This window comes from Anser anser (assembly GCF_964211835.1).
Source record: "Anser anser genome assembly, chromosome: 12".
In the NCBI taxonomy this organism is placed as follows: Eukaryota; Metazoa; Chordata; class Aves; order Anseriformes; family Anatidae; genus Anser; species Anser anser.
Window position 1 is genome coordinate 13,621,925 of NC_139733.1, and position 13,315 is coordinate 13,635,239.

The 13,315-nt window shown below is 40.6% G+C and overlaps 1 protein-coding gene across 1 annotated transcript; it reads left to right on the forward strand.

The window, feature by feature from the left end:
• Positions 1-40: 40 nt before the first annotated feature.
• On the forward strand, positions 41-12,604 carry TMEM43 (transmembrane protein 43). Its single transcript, XM_083796214.1, has 12 exons — positions 41-199; positions 806-955; positions 1,990-2,124; positions 2,822-2,916; positions 3,679-3,728; positions 5,235-5,304; positions 7,063-7,133; positions 7,286-7,407; positions 8,041-8,115; positions 8,197-8,298; positions 9,816-9,933; positions 10,898-12,604. The coding sequence occupies exons 1-12, from the start codon at positions 188-190 to the stop codon at positions 11,098-11,100; spliced, it is 1,203 nt and encodes a 400-aa protein (XP_083652340.1). The 5' UTR covers positions 41-187; the 3' UTR covers positions 11,101-12,604.
• Positions 12,605-13,315: the final 711 nt, after the last annotated feature.

Genomic DNA, 13,315 nt, shown 5'->3' on the forward strand with positions numbered 1-13,315 from the left:
CGCCATTTTCTTGCGCGCCGTGCGGTGGCTGGTGGTTGGGACTACGCGTCCCGGCGTGCACCGCGGCGGTGGCTGAGGCGAGGCGTGAGGCGGGGTCTGCCTGAGGCGGGGTCGGGCGGAGCGCGGTGCTCGCGGCGGTTCCTACGGCTCGTCCCGGGGTGCTGCCCGCTGGGGGAACGGCCCCAAGATGTCGAGGAACGTAAGTTTGGCCCTGCCGCCGCCCCTTCTCGCTCTGGGGGCTCCTTCGGCTGCCCCGGGGTGGTTCGCGGCCAGCCCCTGCAGCCCCCGTACCGCAGGGGGTGTAACCCCCGCTGTCATCCTTTAACGCCGCACCAGCGAGGGGGGCGATGCCAGATTTGTGTTGATAGCCCTCTTTGGTGCCCGAGCAGCGTTTATTTTAAAGTATGCTGGCGCTTGCCACTGGCGAAGTAAAGCGTAACGCGTTATTTATAGCTGTGTTGTAGCTGGTGTGGAATCTGGGAGCATTACTCAATTTCTCATGGCCCGAGTGCGGGGCGTGGGCACCAAGTTGGGAACGCTGGGACTGACTGAAGGAGGCCTGGAGGGGTGGGCTGAACAACTGTTAAACCAATTGTTTTCTCCGTCAGGTTTAAGTTTGCTTATTGACTGCATTTCTGGTATCAAAAGCATGACCTGGTATTTAATAAGAGTGGGCAAGTTTAGGCCCAAGACAAGAGGTACTACTTTGCAGAGTAACAGTTTTAACAAAACTACAAAACTCATTTTGGAACAGAATGCCTTCCCCTTTCACACCGATACTGCATTTTTGGTTTATCTCCAACAGTTCTCTGACACAAGCAGCAAAAAAGAGCATGTTAAAATCACAAGTGAGGCCAAACCGGGGTTCCTGGAGAGGCTCAGCGAGACCTCTGGAGGCATGTTGATGGGACTTGTGACATTTCTTCTGTCTTTCTACCTTCTTTTTACCAACGAAGTAAGTGAAGTACTGTCAGTCTTTATACACCGCTTTAACATGTCATAGCCGAGTTGACATTCAACTGGTTTGGCATGTATAGACTCACTGAAATTGTCATGCTAAAGTTTTAATATTGCATCCATGAAAAGAGAGCAGTATGTCTGGAGAGTCTGGTGCTTATGCTTGGGATGTAACAGAAGAGTGAAATCACAGGGCCACAGATGTTCTTTCTATAGAACAGAGTGTGACAGAGACGTAGGATGTGTGTGGTGGGAGGTAAGATCCAAAACCTATGAAGTGGTGGGGAAACAGGCTATATATAGTGTTATTGAAAGAGGCTTGTATGAGACAGTCACATTCCATTCATCTCCCTTCTCGAGATAACACAGGGTCCTCATTTCTAGTGCTGTTACAATTTCGTTAAAGGAATTCATATTCCATGTTGCAAAAGTGAGGGTGTTAATTATTCTCAGTGTTACTTTGTCTTGGTTTTAGATTTTAAAAGTAATAAAAGTAAACAAGGAATTCTTATACCCTACCCTTGCAAACGTGCGTGATTTTGGCAGTTTTGAAGTGAGGTATTAGACCTTCACTTAGGTGAATTTTCACCTAACACTTTCTTTCGTACCTCGACAAGAGGAAAAGGAACTACTCCCAGTTTCAGTGACTGTGCAGGAAAAAAATTAAGTAGTCAAGTAGTTATACAAGCCTTTGGAAAAAGGATTATAACTAACATAATTTTTGCAGTCATTCAGGAACAATAAGGTAAGAGATGAAGAGCAATAATTTTAGACCTTTGTAATAATAAACTATGTGTGTTTGTGTAGTTAAGTCAGTGTTAATTGTCCTGCTGCATGGGTAAGAAGTACTGCACCAAACTGTCAGATGTGGAGAAAGAGAGTGAAGGATTACAAGTGGGTTTTGAGAGCGTGCCTTGAGTCTGAATGTAGGAGTCCCAAGGGTCTGCAAATTGCTTGTCTGCTAACCTTTTTCACAAAATACTGCAATATCTCTGTTTCTCTACAACTTGATTTTGTTTTTCTTGATTACAGGGACGAGCTTTGAGGACAGCCAAATCTCTTGATGAAGGACTTTCTCTTGTGATTCCTCTTGATAACATTCACAGTGTGTCTCAGCAGAATGAGGGGAGACTAGTGCACTTAGCTGGCGCTTTGAGCACATCAAAGGTAAATACAACCAGCATCTTGAAGATAGGAGAATTTCAAGCTCGGAGGGAAGAAATCTTTGCTGCCAATTAAAACTGATATCCGGGCAGAAAACAAGTAGCTTGTCTCCTCTCCTGTAAGAATTACGTGCTACCATCCGAGCTATAGTTCTTGGCCAAAATCAGGGAGGTGCTGTACAGCACCAGTCTTCATTCTCCTAAGCAACATGCTGTGTTTACCCTTCCACTAACTTGAAGGATAATTTCAGTTTCCTTTTGCATAAGGAACCTGTTGTACATTCATGGCATTATAAAGTGTTTATGCTTTTACAGTACGGATGGGATGGAGATGCTACCTCATGTGTTTAAGGTACTTAATTCAGTTGTGAAGTTGTTAAAGATTTTTGAATGAAAGAGGCTGTGTGGTGAGAAGGCAGCACTGATGCATCGTGTTGCTCCTTTGGCCATGCAGAAGTAACAAACTGGAGAAGCTTTGATCCTCTATTTCATCTTCTTTTGCACATTGTCGCTTTGTTTAGAAACATGTTTTTCTTTCAATTCATGTTTTCTAAAGGATGAACTTTACCTTTGCTCTAGCAAAGTAATAAAAGTATAGTAGTAATATAGTAATAAAAGTAATCAGTAATAAAAGTATAGTGTTTGAATTTGTGAAGTACAGCATTTATACTGACTTTTTTTTTTCTTTATATTTGATATAGCCTTTGTTTGATCCCAGCTATGGGCTGACAATCCACGCTGTCAAGCTTAAGCGCACAGTGGAAATGTACCAGTGGGTAGAATATGAAGATTCTAGGTCAGTGAAAGAAACTTTTAAAAGTTGTTTATGAATATGTTATCTTAACAGGATCCCATTAACAAATACTCTTTTTCTTTTCTTTTCCCACTCACAAAGCCAAAAAAAAAGCCACCTACCAACCAACCACACAACTGAACTCTGTCAGGAGAGTTCTGGAATTCTGGGGTGTTTCATGGAATCACTTTAATTTCCTTAAAGATGTCAGGTTTTGTAGATGGCTGATGTTGCAGAATTTGCATTTGATAAAATCAAGGCTGTTTATAAAATGTTTCCACTTCCTGATTTATTATAGCTTTGTATGGGGTTTGTTGACCTCCGTGCTGTGGCTGTGGCTTTTTGTTTTCATTATTGTTGTCCTGTTCTGGGCTTCTTCAGAAACCATTGATTTTCGGTCATATGTGTTTTCAGCAGAATTCAAAAATCTTTAACAATTTATGGAAAAAATATAAAACACTCCTGTTTTTCCCAAAGGCCCAGCTGACTGCTAACCTTTCTAACGTTCCTGAAGCTTCTCTAATGTATTGATGTTCTTTCTGACTGCTAGGAATTCCATAGTTCCACCCCCGTAATATTCCCTGCCTGCTAGTTGATTAGCCAAATCAAAACTGTTATTCCTGAATATTTGGTCCTGATTTTTTTTTTTTAAATAAAACTTTATAATCCTTTTTTTTTTTCCCCTGTGATTGCTAAACCTTTCCTTCTGTTCTTTAAAACTTGAGCATAGACCATGAAGCCAATTCTTTTATCTTTTCTTTGCAGGGAATATGAAGAAAATGGTGAGATTAAGAAAGAAACAAAGTATACATACAGTAAGTTGACAAACATATGTGCTGTTAGCAAGCAACTGCTACAGAATATCTGAGTCTTGTCTTGGAAATCCCAGCGTTCGGAAGAGCATCTGGAGATAGGATGTGTGCTCCAGGGGTAGGACCCATAGGGTCCTTGGTGATGGGAGATGGAGAGCACACTGTGCAGAGCTGGGAGCAGAGTGTGTTCAGAGCTACTTCTGAGATTGCTCTTCCAAAGTGTTGTAATTAGGCATATGTCAGGTGTGAGCAGAAGAGAACAGACAGGGAAGAACAGCGTAGCTCCAGCCTATAAAGGCAGCACGTTGAGAGTCTGTTTAGGTGTTGATACTATCTAATGAAAACCACCACCACCTTCTGATGTGTGCTGTAGTTTTTGCCAAGTATTTCTTTTTTGGTAGGAGCAGAAGTGGGAGGATCATTCTGATCTACCCAGTGGCAAAAATAATACTATTGAGTCATTGTGTATCTGGGGATGAGTCTCTCTGCTTCATTTACTCCCAGTTAAAGCACGTGGATACGTAACGTGGGGGTGCGGTTTCTGGGTGCGATCACAAAAATTTCCCAGCTCACTGTAGCATGGGGCTCTGCAGCATGGTGATCTGTAAGGAGCAAAGTTAGTGGTGGGTGTGAGCTATTAAAAATGGCAATTAAAAAAAAAAAACAAAACAAAAACAAAAAACTGTGCTCTCAAGATTGTTGGATTCTGTCCAGGAAAAATTGGTATTTTTCTAGATCCTGGTGGGTTGTCCTTGTCTGGCAGCCAAGGGCCTAGATAGCTGATCGCTCGTTTACCCTGCAGCCAGATTTGGGGAGAGAATAGGAAAAATAAGAACAAGAGAGTTTATGGAGTCAAAGACGGGGAGATCACTTGCCATTGTGGACAGAACAGGTTTGGTTTGTGGAAAACTAACTTAATATATTGTCAGTTAAATAAAATACATAATTACTGATTTGGGTATTGGGAAAACCCCTTTGCTCCCACCCTTTTCCAGGCTCAAGTTCACTCCAGACTCCTCTCCCCTCTAACCCCCTACTCTGCTCTGGGGATGCGGGGAGCCTGCTGTAGCCCAAATGAAGGCAGTGTTATGCATTTTTGACAGTGGCAGCTACAGGTTCCATCTCTATCTTGTTTGACTGCGCTGAAATCTGCTAGTTCCAGCAGAGCTCACAGCCTTTCCTTGCAAAACCAGTTTGATCCCAAAGAGTGGAGCCAGGACTCAAAGTCTGATCAGGGAAGGTGCCAACAGGAAAGCTCCCACTGAGTGAAGATGAGTTACAGTTTTATCTCTAAAATCCCTCTCTAAGCCCTTACATTCATTGCTAATATGTTAGGAGGCTGGATTTAAGTATCATTACAGACTATCACATTTTGTCTCTTGATGTAAAAAGTATTACTGTGAGTGTAATTATGTAATTTAGAACTGATTGATTGAGAGGTGTCTTCAGTAACTAAGATCTCAGTGGCAATTCTTTCCGTCTTCTCAACCTTCGTATCATTTTCTTTAGATACTGAATGGAAATCTGAAGTTGTGAACAGCAGGAATTTCGATCGAGAAATTGGACATAAAAACCCCAGGTAATTTATCACCTAGCACAGTCTCTCTAGATTCTGTCAATGTATGTGATCAAAGATGAGAGCTCCATGACTGATCTTCATGACACAGCAAAGTAGATGGAAAGTGTTTGTCTTTTTCTATTTGGGAGAATTTAGGCACAGATAGGTAGCAGTTTCAAGCTGCCTGGTGGAACCAGCATTATGCTACTCATTAGCCATGGCTGGACATCAGGCTATTATTGTACCTCTGGACCACGTGGTTTCCATGTGGGAGAAGTTGAATGGGTTTCTTTCTGGCTTTTATTGTCTGTTAGTGTAGGCTATTACTAGTTCTTTCTTCTCTCACAAATAGAGTGAGAATAGCAGGCATCCCATGAGCTTGCCATACCACTTGCATGCTGTTCTTTTAAGCTAGCATGTATGAGCTCAGGCATATTTGTGGCAATTGCTTTTATATAATCAGTTTTGTATTTCTCTCGTCTGCAACATTTTAATTACACTGCGGTGTGCCATTTTTAATACTAAGTTTTAACTTGCTTGTCATTCTTACAGCACCTGCTAGGTTCCTTAGGATGCAGGATACCATCTGGCAAAAAAAATAAAAATAAAAAAATGTGTAAGTGACAAATACAGCCAAAGGAATAGGAGAACCAGGATTTGAATAAAACTTACAACTCTGCCTAATCTCCAGAGCTTTGTTTTGGCCCTATGGGCTCATCCAAATAAACTGCCCTTTATTTGGAAATACTACGTTAGGAAGGAAAATGAAGACATACACGTTTTTAATTATAAGTCCCAAGTAACATAGACCTGTTTAGATGAGAATGGAAAAAGGATGCATAGATGACATACCTGCTTTGTCTCTTGTCCCCATGCATGCTTTTTTGTTAACGAACGTTCAGTGAGCATTCTCCAGCAAATGCAAATCTGCACTTGAGAGTAGGGAATATTTGATTAGTGCTATTGGAGTACATCATTTAAAAAGTGCTGCAACTTAGAATGCTTCATCTGAGTGTACAAACCAAGGAGTCTGAGTGTAACTGTGGTGGATCCTTGCCTGAAACAGCACTACGTATGCAGACATGATGAACTTTAGAATACATACTTGGCATTAATGAGACTATTTTGAGTGTGTACAGCATGTCTTCTTCCTTTCATCCATCCATCTTACTGTTTATGCAGCTTAATAGATTTTGTTTTCAAAAACGTTTATTTATTGCCGAGGAGAATCCAGTAGGGCCACTTATGAAAATGAAGTCAAGTCTGTAATTAAAGGTTTACAGAACTGGGAATTTATTTAACTTGGCCATGATATAGAAGTACCTTTATCTGGAGAAGGTTTATGATCTGTTTTTCTTAATTTAGCAAATAAGATTTAATAACTTCCAGCAGAAGCTAAGTAAATTCAGGCTAGAAATAAAGTACATTTAGACGTGTGGTTAAACATTGCAAGTATTCATCTGGGAATGTGATTAATCATTGTCACTTGAAACATAGGGTCAGCACAGAAAAAAAATGATGAATTCCTATGGTGTGGATGGAAGGTTAAGCCAGGTGATGAGACAGTCGTACCTTGCTTTAACTTACTCTAGTGGTTCCAATGCCAAGAAGTCAGGACAGTTTCTCAATGAATTTGTTCTCACATATGTCAGCTATTTAGCTCATTGAGTTTCTCCTGATGTTTGATACAGTACCTTTTATGTGTTTTATATTACATACTGCAAATTAAGAATTTGATCATAATTCTGGAACTAATCAGGGGCTCTTTCTGTTCCCCAGTGCCATGGCTGTGGAGTCTTTCACTGCTGTTTCTCCTAATGTTCAGGTTGGAAGCTTTGTCCTTTCCAAAGGTAAGAATTGCTTTGTACTGACTTCGTGTCTTCTGTTAGCAGCAGACTTCAGTTCTTTCTGCAACGGCAGTCATTTCAAATGAAGCCAGGAAGCCAGCCTGCAAACTGGCTGTTAGACACCAGACCTGAGCTTGTTTCTTTATTCTGCTTAGGTCTTGTGGATAAGATTGATGACTTCAAGCAGTTGAGCTTGTCAAACCTTGAGGATCCACATGCTGACGTTACCCGGGGAGGAGATTATTTTTACCACAGCGAGAACCCCAGGCGTCCAGAAGTAAGATGAGAAAAAAACTAAAGCAGAAATTGCTATAATGTGAAAAAGAAAGCTGGGGTATGTCCCATTTCTATTTCAACATGTAGAACTTGGGGTACAGAGTACCACATAGGACAATACCGTTAGTACAGTCCTTCAGTGAGAGTGATTGTCTTGAAGGAAGCTTCTGATTCTGCTTGCATCTTCTCTGTTTGTTTGCTTGTTTTTTTGTCTAGCATGCTTTTAGATAGAATGGCATGGGATGGTGTTGGGAGGTAGGTTCCACCCGTGCCTTGCTGTACTGAACTGAGTACAAAGAAGTAGCTTGTTCTCAGCTTGTGCTGCTTGCCCTCCTCTGAAAAAAGATGAAATGACAAGGGATGAACATAGGATCTCTTTGGTGTTAATGTGTTCATGCAGCTAAATCAGAGGGGATGTTGCAAAGCAGCATTTGAGCTATCACATTTTGGCTATCAGCTAGGTCTCAAAAAAGTGCAGCTTAGAATTCCTACAGGATATCCTCTGGCTTGACATAAATGCTTAAGAAAAGTGATGATACAGAAATAGCGTTCCCATGCATAGTTGTCTTTTCTGTGATTCTCCTTTGTAAAGAAATCTTTCTCTGTTGATTTGAAATATTCTCTTTATTTGTAGGTGGGAGACCTTCGTGTCTCATTCTTCTATGCAGGTCTGAGTGGAGATGACCCCCATTTGGGCTCAGCTGATAAGGTGGGTCTTCAGCTGCTTGAGAATTTTGCAAATTCTGTCCCTAACTCAGTAACCAGTAAAATTATTTCTCTTTCTTCCAAGGTGACTGTGATTGCTCGCCAGAAAGGTGATCAACTTGTTCCATATCACACCAAGTCTGGAGTTGTCCTGCAGATTCTCTACCCTGGGGATCTGTCCGTGGAGGTAAGATACCACAGTGTACAAGTGAAGGGTTAAAATTACAGATGGTAGTGCAGAAGCAGCAATGGAATAAGCTCTCATTCTCCCGCAGGCCTGTTCTAGAGGAGGAGATAGCTGATGTAAACATTGGCTTTTCTCCATGCTTTATCTAGGGCAAAGCGTTACAGCCTGTGTTTGCCTTCCTGCTTTCTGCATGTTATTTGTGTTGCAGCTAAATGCTGTGCTTCACCTGCTAGCAGTATATAATCTGACTATAGTTATTCCTACTTCTTTTTCCATTTTAAGAAGAAGCTGTAGCTAAACTGTAGTAAAAAAAAAAAAAAAAGTCCCCTTGTAATGCTACTGAACATCATTTGCTCTAAGGAGTGTTCCTGTGCCTTCTCATTTTGCTTTTATTTTCTCTTTGGTAGCTTCCCACTTACACACACACAAACACATGCTTTTGAAAAGGTCATATGCAAAAACTGTACAAATCAGGCTTTAATTAAATAAACCGTAGGAGCTATCCTTTCTTCAGCCTCTCTAAACAGGGAGTTTAGGCTTGCTTGAAATGTTTATTGCTCTTCTGGCTGAGAAAGAACCTTCAGGCGGTGCATAATGCTCCAATAAATCCTGCATGCTCCAGCAATTTGGTGATTCATTTACTACTTTTAGTAGGTTGGTTTCCATTAATGATTGCTTTATGCCCTGCCGCAAAAATCCCAGATGTCAGGAATTTACAGGAGCTTCCAAAAGCAGTTAAAGCGTTTGTTTTGAGTTGAAAGAGTAGCAGTAGAATCAGCTTTCTGCTGTGAGCTCTGAATCTTCGTCAAGTAGAATTTTAGTTCATTGGAAACGAACTCACTAAAAATGAATATATTCTAAAGTATTTGTACATACAAGTAGTCAATCAGTCATACGTGTGTCTTTTCCTATGAGTGTTGTATTATTTCTTAGCCATCTGCATGTGTAGGTTTTATAGAGGGAGAGGGGCACGCAATCCATTTTGAAAAAATCTTTCTTGGAATTCTTGCAAATAGATGTTTTGCTTTGCTTGGTGAAATATACACATCTTTTATCTTTTCTTCTCTGCATACTACTTTTTTTTTTTTCTTTCATGCAGTTTTCCTTCATTGCCTTTTCTCTCTTCCTGCAAAGATACTGAAACTAAATCTTGCATGTTACATGTACTTACTTGTGCCCTGTTTTCCACAGTAATGTTCAGTGTATCCATTTGCACCAAAACCTGTGCTCACCCTCTCCCTCTCTTTCTCTTTGGTTATAGAGAGTGTCAGAGGGTGCTTATTTAGCTGTCTTAATTTAGAAAAATAGAGGCTTCCCTTGTGCTGCGCTTTGAAATCTCTTGTAGTGTGCTGGGATATTACTGCCAAAAAAAACGCCTTAAAGAATGAACTGCAAAGTGTCTTTTACAGGAGAACTTGCACCCCTAAAATACTCTGACTTGTTCAGAATGCACTGGAAAGAGTTGGATCTCAAAAGAAGTTGAGAAACAGACTGCATGTAATGGCATTTGTTTTCAGGAGGTGTTTCAGAAAGAGCACGAGAGTAACACCATGCAGACTTGGGCCCTCCGTGCAGCCGGCTGGCTGGCTATGTTTGTAGGCATCAACCTAATGACCCGAATTGTGTACACTTTGGGTAAGTTTGTGACAGAAAGCTAAAATGACTTAGAAATAGGATCATAATCCACAGAGCGTCCTCTCTTGCTCAGATGTGCAATCAATTAATTTGGAGGCCAGGAAGAATCTTGTTTGATCTTAGATTGGATTCAGTGTGAAAGTCCCTGTAAACAATTGCGGATAAACAGGATTCCAGCACCAGATGGAGACTTTGTGAAGATAAATAAACAAACAGGTATCTCTCTGCCAGTCTCAGAAGATCCCAGCCCAGTGCTTACCAAAATTAGAAGCCAAAGCACAAGCTGAGCTGGTTCTTTCAAGTCTTGCTGTGGCTGCTGCAATCCAATTTCTTTCTACACCCATATACAGGTGGTCTCCCAACAAGTCTTAATTAGTAGTTTTATAATAACTTGTCTTTTGTTATTCTACGCTATTGTGGGCACAGCAAAGAAGTTTTGGTTCATCCTTTTAACTTAGAAGAATGTTGGAATAAACACAGAACAGGAGGATGGTGCCTCAAACTTGCATAAACTCCAAACATCAAAGCTATTATTCGCTTTGATAAACTTTGATACTCCTTATTTATTTATTTATTTACTTATCCATACACATACAACTGGAAGGATTATTTTTGCCAGAAATTCCTTTTTGGCTTGCATATTATTGCATTGCCTTAGACTTGTTCCATAGCTGCAAGGCTATCTGTCTACACTGCCTCTTAAGCATTGGACAAGACTTCAGACTTAATTTTGCATGACTTCCTGTCTGAACAGATGAGGATGCCATTGTCTTAGATGTTTAGCTGTTGCTTATTTATCAAATGCCTGGAGGATACTCTGAAATGCCTTTTCCAGTGCCCTTGATAATAATTTGAGTCTTCCTTTTGATTGCAATTGTTTATGTGCGGATCCTAGGTATGAAAAAGAGTTGCTTGTAAATGATAATCTTGTCAACTACTTTATCCCGTTTAATTCTTTCTGCAGTGGACTGGTTTCCTGTTGTGAGAGATCTGGTTAACATTGGATTAAAAGCTTTTGCCTTCTGCGTAGCCAGTTCGTTGTCACTCTTGACTATCTCCGTTGGCTGGCTCTTCTACCGCCCTCTCTGGGCTTTGCTGATTGGATTGCTCTCTGTAGTTCCAATTGTGGTTGCAAAATCCCGTGTTCCACCAAAGAAGCACCAGTGAGAAAGAAGCTCTCAGGTTCTGCACTGAATCCTGGCTAGAAACTCTTCAAGTGCATTTCTGTTCCAGTTACTGCAGCATGCTTACAGCACATCGTGGTTCAGCAGTGTGCACCAGCAGCCGGGGCGAGCCATTCATAAATGTATTATCTATGGAAAAGATGACTGTAGCATGCTATTTGTAGGAAGTCAGTGATACTGACTTCAGGAAAAAAGCATTTTGGAGCATCTGTATTCATTATAACTCAGAGAGAAAGGAGATACTATCGTTCACCATTTATTAATTCCCCCTGAACTGGCAAATCCTTACCAACAGGTGGGGCACTGTGTGTATTATGGAGAAAGTGCCAGCTTCATCACATGGTCTGGGATCTGAAATCCTTAGGAAAAACGTGTTCGTACCTATCTCTGACAATCCATCCCTCTGCTGCCGTTTCTGATTTGTACAGTCATGTGCGCTTCTTTGGCTGATGTATTTGGAAGTGCATCGTTAAAGGAAAAACAACTTTTGACAAAATATTTTTGTAAAATATATCTCTTGGACTCAGTATTTTTAAAGTAACTTGAAGTCTTGAGTGTCCAGGTTAGCCGTGCTCTAAGACAGGGAAGATTTGCCAGAAAGCAGTGATTTTCCTCAACTTCTTTTAAAAGTCTCAGAAGCTGTTCTTGGTTAAGCACCCAAAATGGTGGCGTTACATAAAAACTTCAAATTGCACGTCTTTAAGGGGATACTCAGAGGTCACTCACCTTTAACTTTAAAAATAAAACCTGCTGCCTTGAAACAAGACTGGTTAATAATCAAATATATATTCTTTATAATATTTGGTGTGTTTTGCCATACATACTGTTTTTTTCTTGAATTTCACTTAGCAAGGACAATGGAAATGCTCCATGAAATTAAGTCATGAAAACATTTCTGCCTGATTAGCTTTCATAGACTTAGTAGCTTAAACATTGCGCTATCATTATATCATAAGAACACTTTTCTTGTAGTGTTGCGATGCTTACAGGTTTCTGTTGTAACTAGTACTTGAGACTGTATTCCCCATACCAAAAGGATTTAACTTGAATATACATTGAAGCAAATGTTTCCTATAAATGGTACTAAAATAGAGATCTGATTTATAAATCACAAACATTTTGAGAAGTAGGAATTACCTTATTAGCCTTAATTATTTTCATTCTTCTTTCTGGTATTTTAATATTGTCAATTCAGTCTCATGTCTCTGAAAGCAGTGGTAGCGAGTGGAAGGTTATAGGAAGTGCACGTAGTCTCATGCGTGTAGCTGACATGCATTGGTGATCCCAGGCAGTCTCTATCTGCTGCCCTCTGACTTTTGCTGCATCAAATGAGAAATTGCACTTTGCTGGGGAGAAAAACAAACGCTGGACTGCTGTTTTACTGATGATGCAGGAAGCTAACCAGTATTACTATATTAGAGATGAAGATACAATTTTCTACAGAAGTGCTGAGCTTTTGTATGTTTAATAAAATACAATTTTCAGAAGGTTGGTCTGCGGGCTTCTTTTTTGTTACCTTTAAGCATGGCACACTTTGTGTCCAGAAGTTGCGTCCAGGTACATGGAAGATTAGTTTGTGGCTTCCAGGTGAGCTAGTTTTCTACTGTTGGTGAAGATAAATGTTCAGCTGGGTTTTGAATAACCTGCAACTATTTCCCCATCTTGGGAAACAAGTTCCAGATAATCTCGCAGCTGTTACCTGGTCCATATATATATGATAAGGCTGATTCCAGACTACCCTGGCTTTACTCCCCATCACGTACTACTTAAGTAACAGAGTTTCCTTGCCTCCATCGGATCACTTAAGGAGTATGATGGTTCTACTTGACTGGATTCAACATCTTTTATTTTTAAAGAGTTTGGGGGTTTACATATGTACTCAACATCTTAAAATACAGTAAGATTCCTTTCACAGAAACAAACTTGGTGTTTCCCAGCATAGGCATTTAGGGGTAGCCAAAGCTTGCTTTCAATGTATGTATACAAACATTTCTATAGAAACGATGGAAGCAATATTTTTCTTGCCTTACCAAAATCTGACAATGTGTACCTATCTGTCAATAATTGTTCCTTTCTGCTTTGCTCTCCCTTAAGTTGTGTTTACTCTCTCATTTTTTGCACGCTTAGTTTAGGAGCTGGCTCTCTTTGGAGCTGTGTCCTGCCTTCTGCAGTCATTTTGTCTCTCTTTCCCCACTGAC